The 24,106-nt window shown below is 36.8% G+C and overlaps 1 protein-coding gene across 1 annotated transcript in view; it reads right to left on the bottom strand.

Annotated features, from left to right (window-relative positions):
* Positions 1-16,842, bottom strand: part of LOC112836064 (transmembrane protease serine 11A-like) — a 43,820-nt gene extending 26,978 nt beyond the window's left edge. The window contains exons 1-2 of the mRNA XM_025887741.1: positions 16,764-16,842; positions 14,788-14,906 (exon numbers count right to left, since the gene is read on the bottom strand). Of these exons, the coding sequence (XP_025743526.1) occupies positions 14,788-14,906; positions 16,764-16,842 (198 nt within the window). The remainder of the gene's footprint in view (positions 1-14,787; positions 14,907-16,763) is intronic.
* Positions 16,843-24,106: the final 7,264 nt, after the last annotated feature.

The following is a 24,106-nucleotide window of genomic DNA, read 5'->3' on the forward strand; positions in this document are numbered from 1 at the left end:
AATGAAATAGCTGAAAAAGAAATAAAAAAAGATCATATTAAAAATAATAAAATACTTAAGAATAAATTTAACCAAGGAAGTGAAAGATCTCTGTATTGAAAACTATAACATTTTGATGAAGGAAATCAAAGAAGACAAAAATAAATGAAAGATATCCTGTGTTCATGGATTGGAACAATTAATATTGTTTTTTTTTAAGATTTTATTTATTTATTTGAGAGAGAGAGAATGAGACATAGAGAGCACGAGAGGGAAGAGGGTCAGAGGGAGAAGCAGACTCCCTGCTGAGCAGGGATCCCGATGCGGGACTCGATCCCGGGACTTCAGGATCATGACCTGAGCCGAAGGCAGTCGCTTAACCAACTGAGCCACCCAGGCGCCCTGGAACAATTAATATTGTTAAAAGATAAATACTGTCCAAAGCATCTATAGATCAATGCAATCTCTATCAAAATTCTAGTGGCATTTTTCACAGAAATGAAAAAAAATCCTAAAAGTTGTATGGAACTACAAAAGACCCTGCATAGCTAAACAATCTTGAGAAAGAAGAACAAAGCCAAAGACATCACACTTCCTGATTTCAAACACTAATACAAAGCTATAGTAATCAAAACATCAGAGTACTGACATAAAAACAGACACATAGACCGATGGAAAATAATCAAGAGCCCAGACATAAACCCTCACATTTATGATCAGCTAATATTTAACAAGGCAGCCAAGAATACTCAATGGGGAAAGGATAATCTCTTCAGTATATAGTGTTGGAAAGCTGGATAACCACATGCAGAAGAATGAAATAGGGCCCCTGTACACCATCTCAAAATTAATTCAAAATGGATTAAAGACTTAAACATGAGACCTGAAACCATAAAACTTCTAGAAGAAAACATAGGGAAAAATCTTCTTGATATTGGTTGTGGCAACAATTATTTGAATATGACACCAAAAGCACAAGTAACAAAAGCAAAAACTGGTACGTGGGACTCTATCAAACTAAAAAGCTCCTGCACATCAAAGGAAGTCACCAACAAAATGAAAAGGAAACCTATGGAATGGGAGAAAATATTTACAAATCATATATCTGATAAAGGGTTAATATCCAAAATATATAAAGAACCTATACAACTCAACAGCAAAAAAAAAAAAAAAAGTCTGATTAAAAATGGGTAGAAGAGCTGAATAGACATTTCTCCACAGAAGACATACCAAATGGTCAACAGGTACATGAATAGGGGTTCAGTATCACTAATTATCAGGGAAATGCAAATCAAAATTCAATGAGATACCATCTCACACCTTTTAGAATGGCTATCATCAAAAGATGAGATGACAAGTGTTGGAGAGGATGCAATCCCTTGTGCACTCTTCTGAAGAATGTAAACTGGTGCAACCACTGTGGAAAACAGTACGGAATTTTCTCAAAAAATTAAAACTAGAACTACTTTATGATCTAGCAATCCCATGGGTATATATACAAAAGTGTGTGTGTGTGTGTGTGTGTGTGTGTGTGTGTGTGTGTGCATGTGCACATGAGGAATATCCACACACAGAGGAATATTATTCAGGCACAAGAAAGAAGGAAATTCTGCTATTTGGGACAACATGGGTAGAACTTAAGGGTATTATGCTAAGTGAAGTAAGTCAAAGACAAATACTGTATGATATCACTTATATGTGGAATCTAAAAAGCTGAATTCACAGAAACAGAATAGAATGGTGGTTACCAAGGCTGGGGGTGGGGGTGGAGCATGGAAGAAGCAGGGAGATGTTGATGAAAGGGTACAAGCTTCCAATTATAAGATGAATAAGTTCTAGGGATCTAATGTACAACATAGGCATTATAGCTAATAATACTATGTTTTACACTTGAATGTTGCTAAGAGAATAAGATCTGAAATGTTCTCACTACAAAATAGAAAGGGTAATTATGTGACATGATGGAGGTATTACAGTGGTAATCATTTTGCAGTATATCAAATCAACATGTTTTATACTGTAAACTGACACAATGTTATCTGTAAACTATATCTCAATAAAGCTGAACACAAAACTAATACCGGGAAGTGAGGAAACTATGGCGGAGGACATACTTATATAATAAATAAACCCAATGTGTTGTTTAAGTAAGAGTTACCTAGCACAACATATGTGATTTATAACTAACAAAATTTAAATTAAAAAAATAGGAAAATAATAAATTTAAATATTAAATGGGAGAAAAATTGATGTAGAACTAAGCTTCCTATCTTAGCTGAGTTCCTTCCTGACAAGTAGAACAATTTAATGGAAAGAGCACATGTTCAAATTACCTCTTTGGCTTCACATATCCTCCTGTCATTTACTGGCTGTGGACCTTAACTTCAGAGGCTTAGTTCTCTTATCTATAAAGTGTGGATAATCATGTCTCCTTTGCAGTGTTACATTGCAGATTAGACATGAAATATACAACAATTATCTTTTTCTTCCAGGATTCAAATTAAATACATTGAAGTCCGAGGTGCAGTGAAACACATCTTCCTCTTTCAGATATACCTAATCTTTAATTACAAAATAAATGTAAGTCTGTGTTCTCACGTAAGGTCTCAGCCATACTCTACATCCAATCTTTCTAACCTCTGAAATAGAAGTTTCTTGATAATGTCTGCTTAGTTTTTTCTCAAATCTTCCAAATCCAGTTTCCTCTCTCTAGGTGTAGGGCCACAGCCCTACATCAAGCATGGAGCATCTTTTACTTCTCTTACTTCATGCAACTCCAAACTTTAAGAGTAATATCTTTGCTAAGTTTAATTTTACCTTGACTCAGTTGCCTTTTCTTGGTAGAAGCATTTCCTGCCTCAGTGTTGATCAGAGCCAAATCTCTCACTTTTGTCTTCTAATTCCTTTAGAGAGTGTTTCTCATTAGTCTATCTCCTTGCATCTCTTTCTGTTCCCAAGTTCCTTGTTTCTACAGCTATAGACTGTATAGACATAGTATCAAGGATATTTTGAGAATCATTTTAGGCCCTTTTCAAGTATCCCTGGGTGCTCCTTGGGCACAGAAGCAGTGTTTTTTAGGGAGAGACAACCTTAAGAAAATTCCCAACCATTGCCATTGTTAATGCAAACGATGCTTGCCGGCCAACATTGACAGTGTAATTGCAAGAGACTAATGTAACAGGGATAATTACTTGATTTCTGGAATTTTGTGGGATTGTAGATGGGAAGTAAAATCACACAGATGATTCTTAGGGATAGTGGAAATTTATTAAGAACATGTAATTTGATATTTTAACTATTATTATTTACTAGCTGTATGATCTTGAGTAAATTAACTTTTCTGTACCTTGATTTTCTCATCTGTAAAATTGTGATAGTAATTGCACTTAACTCATAAAATTGTTTTTGAGGATTAACTAAAATAATACATATAGGATGTTTAATATAGTGCTTGGCACTCAATACATGTTAGTTACTGTTATGGTATTACAAGCTTATAGCTTTCACATTTGTAATGACCTTATAGTTTAAAAATATTTCCTGATATTGCTAGAATATATTTCTTCAAATAAAGTACTACCTCAGCCAGTGACCCGACCCAAACTTACAATAATTAAAGAAAGTGACCTACCTATTTGGGAGTGTCACGAATTACTGGTGTCTGGTTACTGGAGTTCTTTTAGCAGTATCTGAGCATGAACTCATTTTACTTTTGCACTTCCATTTCCATTCAAATCACTAAATCCCCAATTATGAGGAAGAACAGGACCTGCAACCTATCTTTTTGGCTGTCTAGTAAGCACCCATATAGGGCAGAGAGAAGAATCTGGTTTTATTCATTGGGATTTAGCAACAATAAACAGGAGTGGTTCAGGATGAGGCATAAATGCTTTGTGTAATTCTTCTAGAGGTAACTTGGTGGTGAATGGAGAAAAAAGGACACCTGTCTCATTTAAACAAGGCTAAATAATGCAAAGTCTTTTTTGACCATGGGAAACCTAGTTGAATTCCTTTTCTTTGAAGTTATTCTGCTCTTAAGGTCCTCAACATACAATTTAGTTCTCAATTATGTCATGCTGTTCAGTTTCATGTGTTATTCTCAGCTCTCCAAAGAGATTGGAAGCAATTTGAGGAGATAGATCATGTTTCCTTTTCTGCAAGTCTCAAGCGCAAAGAAATGTAAAGAATTGAACAATCATACCATATATTGGGAAGAAAGATTGTTTAGTTAAATTGAGAAAACTGGCTCACTTATATGCAGAATAAAACCTGGGTCCCTACCTAACATTACATACAAGGTGGACTTTAGATACATTGAAGGCCTAATATAAAAGGTAAAACTGTAAATTAACAGAAGAAAATATAGTAAAATATTTTTATGATTTAGAGAGAGGGAATGACTGTTTAAAAAAAACTGAAAAACATGAACATAAGGCAAAGAAAATTGATGAAGATGATTATTTCAAAATTATGGATTTCTATTTCATGAAGCACAACATGGTCCAAATTAATAAAAAACAGAATGGATAATTGTAATTTCTACAATAGCAGCCTGTATATATCTAGAAAATATAAGGAACTCCTGGAAAATAACTCTAATAGAGAAATAAGTAAAGGATAAGTACCTGCAGTTTGTAAAAATGAAAACTCGGGGTCCCCCTGCACATGTTGACATTGGTCACGGGGCTGCCAGGAGCTACTGGCATTGGCTGGGAAGTTGATTATCTCTGGCGGCTGCTATTACACTAAAGCTGGGTCTCTGAGCCCCGGAAGGAGCAAGCAGTGTTAAATTTCTCTTGGACTCTCACGGTGGGAAAAATAGGAAATGATGAGCACCCAGACCAGGCTTAGCGCTTGCCTTTGTTGTGGGGTCTGCTTTGAATAGTGGTGAGGAGGCTTCCCTGGTACCCCTGCCCAGTGTGCCACCTGGGCTGGCACTGGGGGCGTGCCCCCAGTTCAAGCTCTATATTTGTAACATCACACCATTGTCTCCTGATTGGACCATTTTCAAGAACTCACATCAGTTTTCATACAGATTAAAAGTAGGCTCCAAACCCAGTGTGGAGCCCAATATGGGGCTTGAAATTTTGATCCTGAGATCAAGACCTGAGCTGAAATCAAGAGTTGGATGCTGAATGACTGAGCCACCCAGTTTCTTTTTATGTTTTGGAAGTCAGAAATGGAGGGAAGCAAGAGAAATCATTATTACTGAAAGGAGGAGCAAGATGGTGGAGGAGTAGGAAACCTAAATTTCGTCTGGTCTCAGGAATTCAGCTGGATAGGTATCAAACCATTCTGAACACCAACGAACTCAACAGGAGATTGAAGAAAAGAATAGCAGCAACGCTCTGAACAGAAAAGTGACCACTTTCTGGAAGGTAGGACATGCGGAGAAATGAATCTGAGCCGATATTTGGGAAGACAAACCACGGGGGAAGGGAGTTTTCGTCAGCCGGCTACCAGCAAGTGATAGAGCAGTGGAGCACTCTAGAAGTCGGCTCTGTTGAGGGAACTTTTAGAAGTCGGCTCTATTGAGGGGCGATGCTCCAGTGGCTAAGCAGGGGGTGGAACCCTCGCTGGGACAGTGTGGTCTCAGGACCCTTGGGGTAACAGAAAGACCGGGGGTGCCTAAGTGTGGCAGAGCTCCCAGGTATGGGAGCATGGAAGCTGGCTGCAAAGACAGAGCTGAGGAGTGGGCTCTCCCTTCAGGGTTGCATAAACTGTGATCTGCAGCACAGTCTGGCCACTGCTCTTGAGCAGGGACCCAACAAGCGGCAGATCTGGGGAGACTCCCCTTCCTCCCTGGGAAGAGTGGTGTGGGAGTGCACCACAGGAATGTGCTGGGTTTGGAGACTCCAAATGGTGGTCATGTGCCAGAGATAGAAATGCTCGGTCACAGGCCAGGTGAGCACGGAGTGCGGCCGGAGACCAGGGAGACAGGAGTGACTAACTGCTTTTCTCTGGGGGCTCACTGAGGCGTGGGGCCCTGAGTTCTGGGCTCCTCCCAGGCAGAGATTGGGAGCCCACCATTTTCACTCCCATCCTCCAAAGCTGTATGGAAAGCTTTCAGGGAACAAAAGCTACCAAGAGCAAACCTGAGCAGATTACCTAGCCTGGACCCTGGCAAGGGTGGGACAACACCGTATTGGGCAAAGACATTTGGGAACCATGGCAACAGGCCCCTCCCCCAGAAGATCAGCAAAAACAGCCAGCCAAGACCAAGTTTACCAATCAATGAAAACGGCAGAACTCCAGCACTAGGGGAATATAGCACATAGAGTCATGGCTTTTTTTCCATGATTCTTTAGTCTTCCAAAGTTAATTTTTAAAATTTTCTTTATTTTTTTCTTTTTCTATTTTTTTTGAATTTTTCATTTTCCCTTTTTCAACCAACATCTTATCAATTCTTTTTTTTTAAATCTTTTTAAATTTTCATTTTTAGAGTCATATTCTATCCCTTCATTGTAGTTAACCTTATTTTTTACATATGTATAAGTTTTTCTCTCTTTAAAATTTTGGGATACAGTTTCTTCTAACAAACCAAAATATACCCTAAATCTCTAGTGTATGGCTTTGTTCTAATCTCCTGCCTGATCACATTCTCTCCAGGTTTTTTTGTTTGTTTGTTTGTTTTAAATATTTCTTCTTTCTTTTTTCAACCAACTTCTTATCAATTCCTTTTATAAAATCTTTTATAATTTTCATCTTTACAGTCATATTCCATCCCTTCATTGTATTTACCCTTATTTTTGTACATATATAAGTTTTTCTTTCTTTTAAAATTTTGGGAGGCAGTTTCTTCTAACAGACCAAAAATATCCAAATTCTAGTGTGTGGCTCTGATCTATTCACCAGCCTGATCATATTCTTTTCTGTTTTTTCTTTCCCTTTTTTCCCCCCGGTTTTGGGTTTCTTCTGATTTGTTTAGTGTATATATTTCTGGAGTTGTTGTACCCTGTTAGCATTTTGTTCTCTCATTCATCTGTTCTCCTCTGGACAAAAGGACAAGACAGAAAAACTCACCTCAAAAAAAAAAAAAGAACAAGAGGCAGTACCAACTGCCAGGGACCTAATCAATATGGACATTACTAAGACATCAACTAGAGTTCAGAATGACGATTATAAAGACACTAGCTGGGCTTGAAAAAAGCATGGAAGATACTAGAGAATCCCTTTCTGGAGAAATAAAAGAACTAAAATCTAACCAAGTCGAAATAAAAAAGCCTGTTAATGACGTGCAATCAACACTGGAGTCTCTGCTAGGATAAATGAGGCAGAAGAGAGAATTAGTGGTATAAAAGACCAAATGATGGAGAATAAAGACGCTGAGAAAAAGAGAGATAAACAACTACTGGATGACGAGGGCAGAATTTGAGAGATAAGTGATACCATAAGATGAAACAATATTAGAATAGTTGGGATCCCAGAAGAAGAAGAAAGACATGGGCAGAAGGTATATTGGAGCAAATTATAGTGGAGAACTTCCTTAATTGGGGTAGGAAATAGGCATCAAAATCCAGGAGGCACAGAGAACCCCCCTCAAAATCAATAAAAATTGGTCAACACCCCGACAACCAACTGCCTCCCAAAATTTGAAAGAAAGAAAAACTTACATATGTACTATTAGATAATATTACTATTATCTAATAGTAAAACTCACAAGTCTCAGAGACAAAGAGAAAATCCTGAAAGCAGCTTGGGACAAGAAATGTGTAACCTACAGTGGTAGAAACATTAGATTGGCAGCAGACCTATCCACAGGGGTCTGGCAGGCCAGAAAGGACTGGCATGATATATTCAGAACACTAAATGAGAAAAATATGCAGCCAAGAATATTATATTCAGCTAAGTTGTCATTGAAAGTAGAAAGAGATAAAAAGCTTCCAGGACAAACAAAAACTACAAGAATTTGCAAACACCAAACCAGCCCTACAAGAAATATTGAAAGGGGTCCTTTAAGCAAAGAGAGAGCCTAAAAGTAAAATAGACCAGAAAAGAATAGAGACAATATACAGTTACAGTCAGCTTACAGGCAATACAATGGCACTAAATTCGTATCTTTCAATAGTTACCCTCAATGTAAATGGGCTAAATACCCCAATCAAAAGACACAGTCTATCAGATTGGATTAAAAAACAAGACCCATTGATATGCCGCCTGCAAGAGACTGATTTTAGAACCAAAGACACCTCCAGATTGAAAGTGAAGGGGTGGAAAACCATTTACCATGCTAATGGACATGAAAAGAAAGCTGGGGTGGCAAACCTTATATCACACAAATTAGATTTTAAACCAAAGACTATAATAAGAGATGAGGAAAGACACTATATCCTACTTAAAGGGTCCATCCAACAAGAAGATCTAACAATTGTAATTATCCATGCCCCTAACATGGGAGCAGCCAATTATATAAGCCAACTAATAACAAAATCAAAGAAACACACTGACAACAACACAATAATAGGAGGGGACTTTAACTCCCCCCTCACTGAAATGGATAGATCATCTAAGCAAAAGATCAACAAGGAAATAAAGGCTTTAAGTGACACTCTGGACCAAATGGACTTCACAGATATATTCAGAACATTGCACCTGAAAGAACAGAATACACATTCTTCTCTATTGCCCATGGAACATGCTCCAGAATAGATCACATCCTAGGGCACAAATCAGGTCTCAATTGGTAACAAAAGATTGGGATCACTTCTGAATATTTTCAGACCACAATGCTTTGAAACTAGAACTCAATCACAAGAAGAAAGTCAGAAAGAACTCAAATACATGGAGGCTAAAGAGCATCCTACTAAAGAATGAATGGGTCAACCAGGAAATTAAAGAAGAATTTAAAAAATTCATGGAAACCAATGAAAATGAAAACACAACTGTTCAAAATCTTTGGGATGCAGCAAAGGCGGTCCTAAAAGGAAAGTATATAGCAATACAAGCCTTTCTCAAGAAACAAGAAAGGTCCCAAATACGCAACCTAACCCTGCACCTAAAGGAGCTGGAGGAAAAACAGCAAATAAAGCCTAAACCCAGCAGGGGAAGAGAAATAATAAAGATCAGAGCAGAAATCAATGAAATAGAAACCAAAAGAACAGCAGAACAGATCAATGAAACTAGGAGCTGGTTCTTTGAAAGAATTAATAAGATTGGTAAACCCCTGGCCAGACTTATCAAAAAGAAAAGAGAAATGACCCAAATAAATAAAATCATGAATGGAAGAGGAGAGATCTCAACCAACGCCAAAGAAATAAAATAATAAGAACATGTTATGAGCAACTATATGTCAGCAAATTAGACAATCTGGAAGAAACGGATGCATTCTTAGAGATGTATCAACTACCAAAACTGAACCAGGAAGAAATAGAAAACCTGAACAGACCCATAAGAGTAAGGAAATTGAAGCAGTAATCAAAAATTTCCCAATAAACAAGAGCCCAGTGCCAGATGGCTTCCCAGGGGAATTCTACCAAACATTTAAAGAAGAATTAATACCTATTCTTCTGAAGCTGTGTCAGAGAATAAAAATGGAGGGAAAACTTCCAAACTCATTTTATGAGGCCAGCATTACCTTGATCCCAAAACCAGAAAAAAGATCCCATCAAAAAGGAGAATTACAGACCAATATCCCTGATGAACATGGATGCAAAAATTCTCACCAAAATACTAGCCAAAAGAATCCAACAGTACATTAAAAGGATTATTCACCACGACTAAGTGGGATTTATCCCTGGGCTGCAAGGATGGTTCAACATCCCCAAATCAATCAATGTGATACAATACACTAATAAAAGAAAGAACAAGAACCATATGATCCTCTCAATAGAAACAGAAAAAGCATTTGACAAAGTACAGCATCCTTTCTTGATTAAAACTCTTCAGAATGTAGGGGAAGAGGGTATATACCTCAATATCATAAAAGTCATCTATGAAAAACCCACAGGGAATATCATACTCAATGGGGAAAAATTGAGAGCTTTTCCCCTAAGGTCAGGAACACAGCAGGGATGTCCACTATCACCACTGCTATTCAACATAGTTCTAGAAGTCCTAGCCTCAGCAATCAGACAAAAAAAAGAAATAAAAGGTATCTGAATCATCAAAGAAGTCAAACTCTCACTCTTGGCAGATGATATGATACTTTATGTGGAAAACCCAAAAGACTCCACCCCAAAACTGCTAGAACTCATACAGGAATTCAGTAAAGTGGCAGGATATAAAATCAATGCACAGAAATCAGTGGCATTCCTATACACCAACAACAAGACAGAAGACAGAGAAATTAAGGAGTTGATCCCCTTAACAATTGCACCCAAAACCATAAGATACTTAGGAATAAATCTAACCAAAGAGGCAAAGGATCTGTACTCAGAAAACTATAAAATACTCATGAAAGAAATTGAGGAAGACACAAAGAAATGGAAAAAACGTTCCATGCTCATGGATTGGAAGAACAAATATTGTGAAGATGTCAGTGTTACCTAGAGCAAGCTACACATTCAATGCAATACCTATCAAAATACCATCCACTTTTTTCAAAGAAATGGAACAAATAATCCTAAAATTTGTATGGAACCAGAAAAGACCCCGAATAGCCAGAGGAATGTTGAAAAAGAAAAGCAAACCTGGTGGCATCACAATTCCAGACTTCAAGCTCTATTACAAAGCTGTAATCATCAAGACAATATGGTTATGGTACAAAAACAGACACATAGATCAATGGAACAGAATAGAGAGCCCAGAAATGGACCCTCATCTCTATAGTCAACTAATCTTTGACAAAGCAGGAAAGAATGTCCAATGGAAAAAAGACAGTCTCTTCAACAAATTGTGATGGGACAATTGGACATCCACATGCAGAAGAATGAAACTGGACCATTTCATTACACTACACACAAAAATCGGCTCAAAATGGATGAAAGACCTAAATGTGAGACAGGAATCCATCAAAATCCTTGAGGATAACACAGGCAGCAGCCTCTACGACCTCAGCTGCAGCAACTTCTTGCTAGACACAGCACCAAAGGCAAGGGAAGCAAGGGCAAAAATGAAGTATTGGGACTTCATCAAGATGAAAAGCTTTTGCACAGCAAAGGAAACAGTCAACAAAACCAATTGTATGACATATCAGATAAAGGGCTGGTATCCAAAATCTATAAAGAACTTATCCAACTCAATACCTAAGGAACAAATAATCCAGTCAAGAAATGGGGAGAAGACATGAACAGACATTTCTGCAAAGAAGACATCCAAATGGCCAACAGACATGTGAAAAAGTGTTCAACATCACTCGGCGTCAGGGAAATCCAAATCAAGACCTCAATGAGATACCACCTCACACCAGTCAGAATGGCTAAAATTAACAAGTCAGGATGACAGATGTTGGTGAGGCAGCAGAGAAAGGGGAACCCTCCTACACTGTTGGTGGGAATGCAAGCTGGTGTAACCACTCTGGAAAACAGTATGGAGGTTCCTCAAAAGTTGAAAATAGAGCTACATTATGACCCAGCAATTGCACTACTGGGTATTTACCCTAAAGATACAAATGTCGTGATCCGAAGGGGTATGTGCACCCCAATGTTTACAGCAGCAATGTCCACAACAGCCAAACTATGGAAAGAGCCAAGATGTCCATCGACAGATGAATGGATAAAGAAGATGTGGTATATATATATATATATATATATATATATATATATATATATACACACAATGGAATATCATGCAGCCATCAAAAAAATGAAATCTTGCTATTTGCAATGATGTTGATGGAATTAGAGGGTGTTATTCTAAGTGAAATAAGTCAATCAGAGAAAGGCAAATATTATATGATCTCACTGATATGAGGAATTTGAGAAACAAGACAGAGGATCACAGGGGAAGGGAGGAAAAAATCAGCCAAGATAAAACCAGTGAGGGGGACAAACCATAAGAGACTCCTAATATCAGGGAACAAACTGAGGGTTGCTGGAGTGGTGGGGGGTGGGAGGGTTGGGGTGGCTCGGTTATGGACACTGGGGAGGGTTTGTGCTATGGCGAGCCCTTTGAATTGTGTAGGACTGATGAATCAAGACCTGTACCTCTGAAACAAATAATACATTATATGTTAAAAAAAAGAAGAAGATAATAGGAAGGGAAAAATGAAGTGGGGGAAATCGGAGGGGGAGACAAACCATGAGAGACTATGGATTCTGAGAAAGAAACTGAGGGTTCTAGAGGAAAGTGGGTGGGGGGATGGGTTAGCCTGGTGATGGGTATTAAAGAGGTCACATACTGCATGGAGCACTGGGTGTTATATGCCAACAATGAATCATAGAACATTACATCAAAAACTAATGATGTAATGTATGGTGACTAACATAACATAATAAAATAAAATTAATAGAAAATGAAAACTCAGCTAACAAGCATATTTAATAGTGCACAAGCATATTAGTAATTAGAAGAATGTAAATTAAATCACAAATAAGATATAACTTATTACCTATTAGTCTGGCAGAAATCAGCAAGCCAAATAATACCACGTGCTGGCAAAGATGACATAGGAATTCTTATGCACTGCTGATGAGAGTGTACACTGGTTCAGCCATTCTGAAGAGCAATCTCGCACTAATTAGTCAAATTAAGTGGATGCACACCTAATGACCCAGTATTTCTGCCTTCAGAAGAACTTTCCACAGGTCCATAGGGGACAAGTAGGAGGCAGTTTAGTATAGCATTTCCTGGGTTGATGGGCAGGAGGTAAAATATGGTAGATACACACTATGAATCATTCTGTGGCAGCCAATAGCAATGGATTAGATGTACATTTAGCAACATGGATAGAGCTTAAAAACATCTGAGTAAAAAAGTATGAAACAAGAAGTGATGCCATGGACTGAATATTTGCCCCCCACCTCCCAATTCGTATGTTGAAATGCTAACCCTCAGTGTAATGGTATTAGGAGGTGGAGCCTTTGAGAGGTGATTAGGTCATGAGTGGGGTTAGTGCCCTTATAACAAGAAACCCAGAGAGCCCTTTAGGTCTGCTATGTGAGGATATACCTAGAAATCTGCAATGTGCAGCCTGAAAGAGGGTCTTCACCAGAACCTGACCATGCTGTTCCCTGATCTCAGACTTCCAGCCTACAAAACATTGAGAAGTAAATTTCTGGTATTTATAAGCCATTCAGTGTCGGGTACTTTGATATATTTATAACACAAAGAATAAATTTAAAGCATGTGCATACAAAACAACAAAATGCATTTTTTGAATGAATGAATGAATGCAAACAAAAGAATACACATGAAATAAAGAATGGTTGCCTGCAAAGTGAGGTGAATGGGAATGTGTTATGAGAAAAATAATGATGACCAGAGAAGTGCCTTGCCTGTGCTCATGATGTGTTATTATTTAACTCAGCCTTTGCACCTGAGGCTCCTTCACTCCTAGAAATGCATGCTTTACTGAAACCTAAAAGTCCACTTTCAAACACAATTTTGCTATTATAAAAGCACTTCTGCATTTCTTCACTTCCTTTTAAAAGATCTATTGCATTCCTTTCCATTTACTTCAGTAAAGACAATGTCTTGGTTAGCCTAAAACATCAACAACAATGTTGGCTATAAAACATAAAGAAAACAGATTTTAAACTTTCTCGACTTACTGTAAACATTTCCCAAGTTCAAAGAATTTGTACATCGAAGACAGATTTTTTTTATTATTGTTTTCATATTGAAGAAGTTATGTGGAGTCACTCAGGATTAAAGGGATAAAGGAAGTACTAGGGCATGTATCCAAGATTTTTTTTTTTGGTGGTATTCCTCAAGAAAGTATTGCAAATGCTGTTTTCTAAGGTGCTGTAGATACAAAAGAATGGAAGAATATATTTCAGCCTATAAATGTTAATTAATAATTTGGAGGGACAAGACTGCAAGATGGAACAAAATGCATCATTTAGTGAGGCTTGAAAATATAGGTTATAAACTCCATGATATTATTGCAAGTATGTTGCAATTGAGTATGCATACGGATAAAGGTCAGATGGTGATATGAAAACATGAAAATTGATTTGAGAAAGAAAGGAAAAAAGGTTCTTTGACTACTAAAACAAACCGATACATCTGCCATTCTTACCCTTTTGAAATAACTGTACTGACATGCTTCCTTGTCAAAGAAGTTAAACTGAGCTTAGTTTTTGAGTGATGGTTCACATACATACTGAGGAGAACTATTATATAACTGAGTTTCCTTTTTCCTTTTTGGGGGCAATCCTGTATTTTAGTTTTAACGAAATTATTTATATTGCATTTGAACATTACACTGGCTATTTTATCATTATTAGCATGTTTGTGAGATAAAATGAATATTTGTGATTATCTTTCCTTCTCTCATATATTTTTAAAATATTTTAAATCTTAAAATGTGGTCCTACAAAAAAAGCATGTGGGTTTACAGATGACCATTTCTGATATGGCTAAACTTTACCATTTGGGTGATATTATGGGGCAATGGGGGAAGCCATAGCCTGTGATACAGTCGGCCTCAGTTCTCTCACCTTTAGATGAGATGAATGAGTAAGAAAGAGTGGCTTGTCAGAATCATTGTTTGTTAGAATGCAGATTCCCTTACTCCCTCAGCCCTGCCCACCCATCTCATTAGACACCGATTCAGTGAATCTGGGGGGGGGCGGCGCTTAGGAATCTTCAAGGTGATTTTGATGCAAGTGTCTGAAAAATCATCTTTTGTGAAATATTGAGGGAAATGATCCACAAATCCCTTCCATCTACATTATTTTACAACAGAAAGGATATTGTGTGACTTACCAAATTCTCGCTCATCTCCCGTAAGTCCTTAAGTTGGTATGTGCTGTTTTGTCCAGAATTCCTATTGACTGGTAGATCTGAAATTTTAAAGGTGCTGTGATAATACTCCATTTTCTGGCCTGTGATACAAAGTAAAAGTAGAAAATTACATGATATGGGCATAGATTTCAGGATCTAAGGCATAAACAAATATAATGGGGCTAATATAGAGTCTTGAATTATTGATGAGATTTTTTAAAAATTTAGTTTCATAATAATATTAATGAAAATAATGATTAATGTTTTATGTTAATAATAGCTGATATTTTTTTAGTGTGGACTATGTTGCCAAATGTTGTTCTGGGCACTTTACATGTATTAATTCATTTGGTCCTCGTTCTAGCTCTCTAAGATTGGTGTTACCTCCATTTCATAGGTGAAGTAAGTGAGGCACAGAGGTTTTAAGTAATTTGCTCCATGCTATATAACTAGCAAGTGGCCTGAGTTTAAACCTAGACAGTGTGACTCTAGAGCTAGAACTATTAATTCCTATATTGTCCCTTGTTGAGGGACAATGAAATGTATACCACCTTATACTCTACTGGAAGTAGATGTAAATGAACGTCCTTGTGAATTTTGATTTGTAATCAGAGAGCTAGGAACAGTAAGAAAGACAGGAAAAGAAAGGGGAAAAACTATCAGAGGTGGAAGGTAAGAACACTGTGTAACTAGGGTGAATTGGTCAGATCTCTGCTTGGCTACTGGGAAAGGTAAGAAAACAGAGAGCAGTGGAGACTCCTGGGAAATCTGGTAATCTTAGGAGTATGTCCTTGTTGGGGGCGCGGTGGCCAAGAAAGCTACAAAGAACTAAAGATAGAGAATGGAGCAACCACAGAACAATATCTCTCCCTGAGGAGCCTGGCTCAGGGAAGATAAAATGGGTTTCCCAGTTATGGACCTAGGAAAGAAAGAGGGATCTCAGGATAGTACATCTTCTACGTGGGACATCTTGGACTCAGGAGTGCTTCTTTGGCCCCTCTGATATTTACAATCCATATTGTTATAAAACCTTATAGTCATAATAAAGGGGCTTCTATGCAGTCAAATTAACTGACCTAAGAATCTTTGGCCATTGGCATAAACTACAGGTGAGGTTGTCATAGGAAGCCCAGAACTGTGTTCCTTAAAACTTTTAAAGCTCCTGATAGAGTCTTCATCACTCCCCATCAAATCTGTGGAAGATGACAATAGATGAGACCATTCAAGGAAGCAACCTGAGCTAGTTGTTTTATCATATACTTTTGTGTGAGTGACACTGTGGAGATTTGTCAAAAAATGTTAATGGTTTGCAGTTTGTGCAGAGAATGATGCAATTTAGAAAGAATTCTAAAATGCAGTATTTGTGTGATTATAAATATATCAATTTTATTTATTTATTTAGGCAATTTAAAAATACCTGAATATCATTTTGGAAAGAATAAAATTTTCTCTAAAAATAAGTAACAACAATCTGTCATATCTATAGTTTACCAATTATTTCAAAATTCATTATTTCATTGGACGTGTTTTTCTTTTGCCTTTGAAATGTTGGTGGATAAGATGATAAGTAAATGAGCCAACTTATTTAATAACTAATTTATCAAATTTTTTCACTTGAGTTATTAGAGTTATGATTGCTAGTAAATTTGTTATTATTTTTGATATTTTGTATAGAATCTCAAAAGAATACTAGATTGTGAGCTCTAAGTAGAGAGGAAACTGGTCTGCTTTACTTAATGCTGTATCTTGAGTCATCCAGAAAAGTACTCATATATAATTAGGCAGTCAGTAATTATTTCTTAATAAAATTACTGAATAAATTAAAAAAATTCTAAATGTGGGCATTTGCTGGTAAAAGTACAAAACTGTTTTTGGATGAAATTACTTATACATATATACGAATGAAGGTTTACAGAAAAATGAAACCAAACTGGATGAAATCCATAATTTTTACCTACCAGAGACTAACAAGTGAGTCAGAACACCAATAGTCACTGCCACCACTGTCAGTAATAACACAATGAGAAGGGCAATCATCCATGGTTTCAAACCTCTGCTTTGGGTGCCAAATCCTACTGTTCTGTGAAAAAGAAAACTCACCAGTTATTCTTACATGGTAATGGTTACAGCCTTTCTGGTTTTCTTTTGGATAAGATCAAGTTGCTTTTGTCTACCTTTCCCAGCAAGAAGCCATTTGTCTTTAATTTTCATCAAGGTCATCTTGGTATGAAGGGAGGTGTTAAAAAGATCAGGATCTGAGAATCCATGATGTTGCTCCCGATTTATATTTCTGGAGGCACTGGCTCTCTGTGGTGGCCAGTCCTGACTTCTCTTAGCAGTGTGGTCCAAAGTAGCACACATGCTTATAAAATGACTATTCTTCCTCCAGCACTTTTTCCCCCCTCTTTTCTCTGCCTATCCTTTTAGAGTTTACAAAGTGATTTCAAATCTCTTATCTTATTTACTTTTTATCTTCTAAGTCTTTATTATGAAGTGTTTCAGATACATAGAAATTTAGAAAGAATAGTATAGTGGAACACCTCTGTATTTATCACATCATTTTATCAATTGTTAATATTTTTGCCATTTTGCTTCATTCATTTTGTTGCCATATTTTAATATGAAATAAGGCATTATGACTTTTCACTAAATCACCATTATAAACAGCGTATTTCCAACATAACCATAATACCATTACACTCCGAAAAAGTAGCAATATTTCTCCAGTATCTCCTACTATCCAGTCCATCTTCAAATTCCCTCTTTTATCTGCCTTATGTTTACTGATGGTTTGTACAAGTTAGAACATAATCAAGAACCATGTAATATATTTGGTTGTTATGTCTTTTAAGTCTTTTAAAGAAGAGTCCTGTTTCATTTTAAAATTTTAATGACATTGACTTGTTGAAGAAATCAAACCGGTTGTCCTTTAGAACATCTCACCTTCTTGCTTGTCTGAATGCTTTCTTATGATATCACTTAATTTGTTCTTCTAGCTCCCTCATTTCCTGTAAAGTTAAACAGATCTAAAGACTTGATTAGATTTTGGTTAAATTCATTTGACAAGACTACTTCAAATGTGATGCTGTATATTTTATATTTTTATCACATCAGGGTTAGAGGAAATTTCCACAATTTAGGAGGAGAAAAATAACTCTTTGCTTTTTTTCTTAGCACCTTATGATCAACAATAGTACTAATGATATTGTGTCAAGTATTTGTTTGCATGTATATTAATCTAAACTTAACTGTGACCTCCTCAATGAGCTGGACTATTGTTGTTCATATTTTTATTATTAAGATTCATTAAGGTGCCTGGTAAAGAGTAGGAATTTTATAAATCCATGAGAGGCAGATATTATGCCAGATTTACCTATGAAATAACAGAGGCTGAGAGAGAGGATACTTGATTAGAGTCAAGTGGCTTAAAAAATCCTGGTCATCTAACTCATTCTGTAGTGCTCCTTCTCTACAACTTGCCATTGTAGTCAACTTTATTTATCTCTTTCATTAGAATTTAGCTTTGGGGGCAGAAGGTATTTTTCATATTTCCTTCACAAGATTTAGTGCAATGTTTTGCACTGAATTAATTTTAAATAAATATTGGTTGATTTATAGGGATTTTTTCTTTTGAATATAAACATATTTTATATGTAAATGCAAGCACAAAAGATACAGTTTATGGACCTAAATAGTTAAGAAGATGATAGTTTTGGCATAAGTAATACATTTACCTTATAAAACTAGTGGAACTTGAAAGATCTGAATTCTGTTGAGTATAGAAAATATTGACAATGTGTGCATTGACTGATTAAAAAGAATCTAGACAACTGGCTGTGGAAAGGCAACATGTCTTTCAATGGACAAAAGCTAAGGTGCCAGAATATAACAACAAACAGAAGCTCCATGGAGTATAATATTACTTAGCCTCTTAAGTGGCTTCAAACCTAAATTCAGAAGTGAAAGATAACTTAGAGGCTACTTGTAAAATTCAACACATTTCCCAGGTGAGAAAACTGAGGCCCAGAGATGATTAAATGACTTCTTTGATACAACCGATCTAGCAGTCATCTCAAATTCATGCCTTCAACTCCTGGGGCACTATTATTATTATTATTATTATTATTATTATTATTATTATTTTGCAGTGCCAGACGGCTTTTCCACTGAGTCCATGTTAAAATTCTTCAATTGATTTATTATTTATAGATTCATCTATTCAATCATTCATTCATTCTTCATTTATTTGATCATTTTCTCCAAGAATCTTACTATATCTTCAAGTCATTCAAAAACAATAAGAGAACCAAAGAAGAAAAGCTAGACCTCAAAGAGATTTATAAGCTTTGAAATCTATCTTCCCATCACAGCAGAGTTCCTCTGATTAGGACAAATGAAGAAAGCAGATGACAGGAAGATCATATCCCACCACTGAGATGCACACAAACTCACACTGTTACAGACTGAACGGTAGGACTCTCAGCAGAAGAATGGTTCAATAACCAATGACACACTGCTTCATGTGCTGTGGCAGTCATATCTATAAATCCCATACAAGAGCTGTGAGCATGAGGGTGGGGAATGGAGACCAATGAATGGGAGTGTTAATGTTTCTTCCTTTGAGAAAACATCTGGGGAGTATCAGGTGTACAATGCCAAATTACAAAAGCTTCAGGAGCCATAGGCTAAAACCATAGCTACTTAATCCTATATGAATAAACTTTCAACTCAGTGTCACTTTTATGAATACAAACAAGAAATGCATGAAAGCAAACATGCATCATCAACTTTCCATTCTAGAGAGATCCTGCTAGTGATTTGCATAATATCATTTTAGATTTGAAAAGAAATAGGCTTTGTAGAGCCTTGGGAATCTAGCCTGATTGTAAGTAGAGATGCACTGCACCATGGTGCTCATGCATTTTTTTCTGCTTGCATCATAAAACAAACACTGGTGTATTAATTTTCTATTGCCACAAATTACCACAGAGTTAGCGGCTTAAATGAACTAGCTCATAATTCTGTATGTGTCATGTCTGAGTTCTCTGCTCAGGCTCTCACAAGGTTGAAATCAAGGTGTTGGTTGGGGCAGCTATTTTATCTGACATTTGTGATCATATTCCAAGCTCACTTAGGTTATAAGTAGAGCTCAGTTCTTTGAAGATTTTATTTATTTATTTATTTATTTATTTATTTATTTATTTATTTTTATTTATTTAAGAGAGAGAGAGCATGCTTGTGAGCAGGGGGAGAGGCAGAGGGAGAGGGAGAGAGAAAATCTCAAGCCAACTCGGGACTGAGTGGGGAGCCCAACACAGGACTCGATCTCACTGCCCTGAGATCATGACCTGAGCCAAAATCAAGAGTTGGGCGCCCAACAAACTAAGCCACCCAGGCGCCCCAGAGCTCAGTTCTTTGAAGCTGAACTGGGGTCCCTGTCCTCTTGTTGGCTGTCACAGACCTCGCTCAGCTCCTAGATTCCACCCACATTCTTTGCATGTGGCCCACTCCATCTCTACAGCCAGCAATGGAGAATCACCCTCAAACAAATCTCTCACATCTTGAATCTCTCTGTCTTTCCAGGTAGAACTAACTAGTCCTTTTCAAAGGTGTCACCTGATTAGAGTAGGCCCACCAAGGATAATCTCTTCATCTTAAAGCCCACTGACTTGAGACCTTGATTATATCTACAAAATTCCCTTACAGCAGCACATAGATTTGAATAACTGGGAGAAGAAACTTATACATCAGGGGATGGGAATCTTAGAGTTCTTTCTAAAATTTTTTCACAGCTGGAAATATTATGACTTTCATGAAAATGGACAGAAATCTCTACAGCCTTCAGAGAAAGCATATAAGATTTAAAATTTCTAATTTTTGTGGGGGTGGTAGAGAACTTTTCATTAAAATGGAATTTTATGTTGAACATACAGCTAGAAGACTAAGGGATATTTTACCCAACTAAAAATTGGGGGGAATACAAAGTGAACTCTTAGAACTTGAAATGGGAAGAAAACTGAAAGTAATCCCTGATTATGACCTAATTAGCACTCTGCATTCCTTTAAGAAAAGGGCAAATATAGGTGATACTTATTCAGAGTATCACAACCTATAATCTGTGTGAAATTTATATTCATTTCATCTTCATTAAGTTTGGTTATTCAGTGTTTAAAAGGGCATATTCATCACATATTTCCAAAGATGTTTTCAATGAAAACATGGTGATAATGTGAATAATTTTGCGACTTTGTTTTCTGCAGTCTTGCAGACTGAAAAATACACACCTTGAGGAATGTATAGAGCAGTAGAACTGTTAATGATCTGAGTTGGGATATTCATTTCTTCAGTAACTAAGCTCTAAGCTGACGACTTTTATATATGTGAGTTCAAAGATGGTTTGGGTCAACAAAAGATATTATAGACCTCTTTCTCCACATGGTTTTCCTTTTTCTAGAAAGGCCTTCCCTGAAGGCAGCACCTTAGGCTCACTCCTCAGTCAACCATGTGCTCTTTATCATTTTATCTGTAAGTTCTAAATATTTCCATTTTCAAGATTAGTCTTCTGCTTTCTTGTAGGTAAATGTTATCATTGTACAAATGTAAAAACATGGTTATTATACAAATGCCAATTTACAGAGGAGTTATGTTCTCATAAATCTTCATAAAGACAGTATCTTGAAGTTTAAAATATACTATCTGATTTATTTTTTTTACTCTTTATTTTTAACTTTTTTATTTATTATGTTCAATTAACCAACATTTAGTACTTCATCAGTTTTTGATGTAGTGTTCAATGATTCATTAGTTGCATATAATACCCAGTGCTCCTCACATCACATGCCCTCCTTAATACCTATCACCCAGTTACCCCATTCCCACATCCCCCTCCCTTCTGCAGTCCTCAGTTTGTTTCCCGGGGTCCAGAATTTCTCATGTTTTGTCTCCATTGGTTAGCTTCCCAGCCCACGTATAAGACTACTTAACTCCTAATGTAACTGAACAAAAGGGCTAAGTGCACTAAATTCCTAGAAGCCCTTTGGTGCAGAAAACTTTGCTCGTCTTTTCCTAGCATGGTGCCTATCCCTGGAAAAAAGTTGTTCTAGAACCAAAGTACCAAATTCTCCTTCTACCAGTGAAAATTGTCATTCCGTTTGAGCCATTTAAGTCAGACATTTGCGATAGAAAGCAACCTTTTTTGGTGACCTAATATACTCTGATATGTGAATATCTGTCTGGGTACTCTGGGACTACTTTATTTTATTTATTTATTTTTTTAAAAGATTTTATTTATTTATTTGAGAGAGAGAGAATGAGAGATAGAGAGCACGAGAGGGAAGAGGGTCAGAGGGAGAAGCAGACTCCCTGCTGAGCAGGGAGCCTGATGTGGGACTCGATCCTGGGACTCCAGGATCATGACCTGAGCCAAAGGCAGTCGCTTAACCAACTGAGCCACCCAGGCACCCCCCACTGATTTTTTTATTGGAATACAGCCATGGTCATTTGCCCCCAACTTGGGAGCACCCAAATTTATAAATCAATCAATAATAAACATAAAGAAACTCATTGTAGGGGACTTTAACACCCCACTTACATCAATGGACAAATCAATGTAAGCAGAAAATCAACAGAAAACCAATGGCTTTAATGATACACTGGACCAGATGGACTTAACAGATATATTTAGAACATTTCACCCTAAAGCAGCAGAATAGACATTCTTTTTGAGTGCACATGAGACATTCTCCAGAATAGTTCACATCCTGGGTCACAAATCAGGTTTCAACAAGTAGAACAAGATTGAGATCACACCAAATATATTTTCAGACCACAATGCTATGACACTTGAAATCAACTACAAGAAAAAGTTTGGAAAGACCACAAATACATGGAGGTTAAAGAACATCCTGCTAAGGAATGAATGGGTTAACCAGAAGATTAAAGAAGTTATAAAAAAAAAACAGGGAAGCAAATGAAAATGAAAACATGACAGTTCAAAACTTTGGGATGCAGCAAAGTCAGTCCTAAGAGGGAAATATATTGCAGTGCAGGCTTACCTCAAGAAGCAAGAAAAGTCTCAAATACACAATCTAACCTTACACCTAAAGGAGCTAGAAAAGGAGCAGCAAATAAAGCCTAAAGCCAGCAGAGGAAGGGAAATAATAAAGATTAGAGCAGAAATAAATGATATAGAAACAAAAAAACAGTAGAACAGATCAATGAAACTAGGAGTTGATTCCTTGAAAGAATTAATAAAATCGACAAACTCTAGCCAGACTTACCAAAGAGAAAAGAGAAAGGACCCAAATAAACAAAATCATGAATGAAAGAGGAGAGAACACAACACAACAAACACCACAGAAATATAAACAACGTATAAGAGAAAATTACGAAAAGTTATATGCCAACTAATTGAGGAATATGAAAGAAATGGATAAATTCCTAGAAACATACAAACTACCAAAACTGAAACAAGAAGAAACAGAAAATTTGAACAGAGCCATAGCCAGCAAAGAAATTGAATCAGTAATCAATCTCCAAACAAACAAAAGTCAGGGCCAGATGGCTTCTCAGGAGAATTCTACCAGACATTTAAAGAAGAATTAATACCTATTCTTTTCAAACTGTTCCAAAAAATAGAAATGGAAGGAAAACTCATTCTCTGAGGCAGTATTACCTTGATTCCAAAATCAGACAAAGACTCCATTAAAAAGGAGAATTACAGACCAATATCCCTGATGAACATGGATGTAAAAATTCTCAACAAGATACTAGCAAATCTAATCCAACAGTACAATAAAAGAATTATTCAGTACAATCAAGTGTAAGTTATTTCTGGGCTGCAAGTGTAGTTCAATCTTTGCAAATCAATCAACATGAAACACCACATTAATAAAAGAAAGAATAAGAACAATATGATCCTCTCAACAGATGCAGAAAAATCATTTGACAGAGTACAGAATCCATTCTCGATAAAAACCCTCAAAAAGTAGGGATGGATGGAACATACCGCAACATCAGAAAGGCCGTGTATGAAAGACCCACAGTGAATATCATCCCCCTCAATGGGGAAAAACTGAGAGCGTTGCTTCTATGGTCAGGAACAAAGCAGGGATGTCCACTCTCACCATTATTATTTAACATAATAATGGAAGTCCTAGCCACAGCAATCAGACAACAAAAAATAAAAGGTATCCAAATGGCAAGGAAAAAAGTCAAACTTTCATTATTTGCAGATGGCATATTCCATGTAGAAAACCCAAAAGACTCCACCAAAAAATTGCTAGAACTGATAAACAAATTC

The sequence above is a fragment of the Callorhinus ursinus genome, unplaced genomic scaffold, assembly GCF_003265705.2.
Source record: "Callorhinus ursinus isolate GAN/ISIS: 27379988/994484 unplaced genomic scaffold, GSC_fseal_2.0 scaffold4, whole genome shotgun sequence".
NCBI lineage: Eukaryota > Metazoa > Chordata > Mammalia > Carnivora > Otariidae > Callorhinus > Callorhinus ursinus.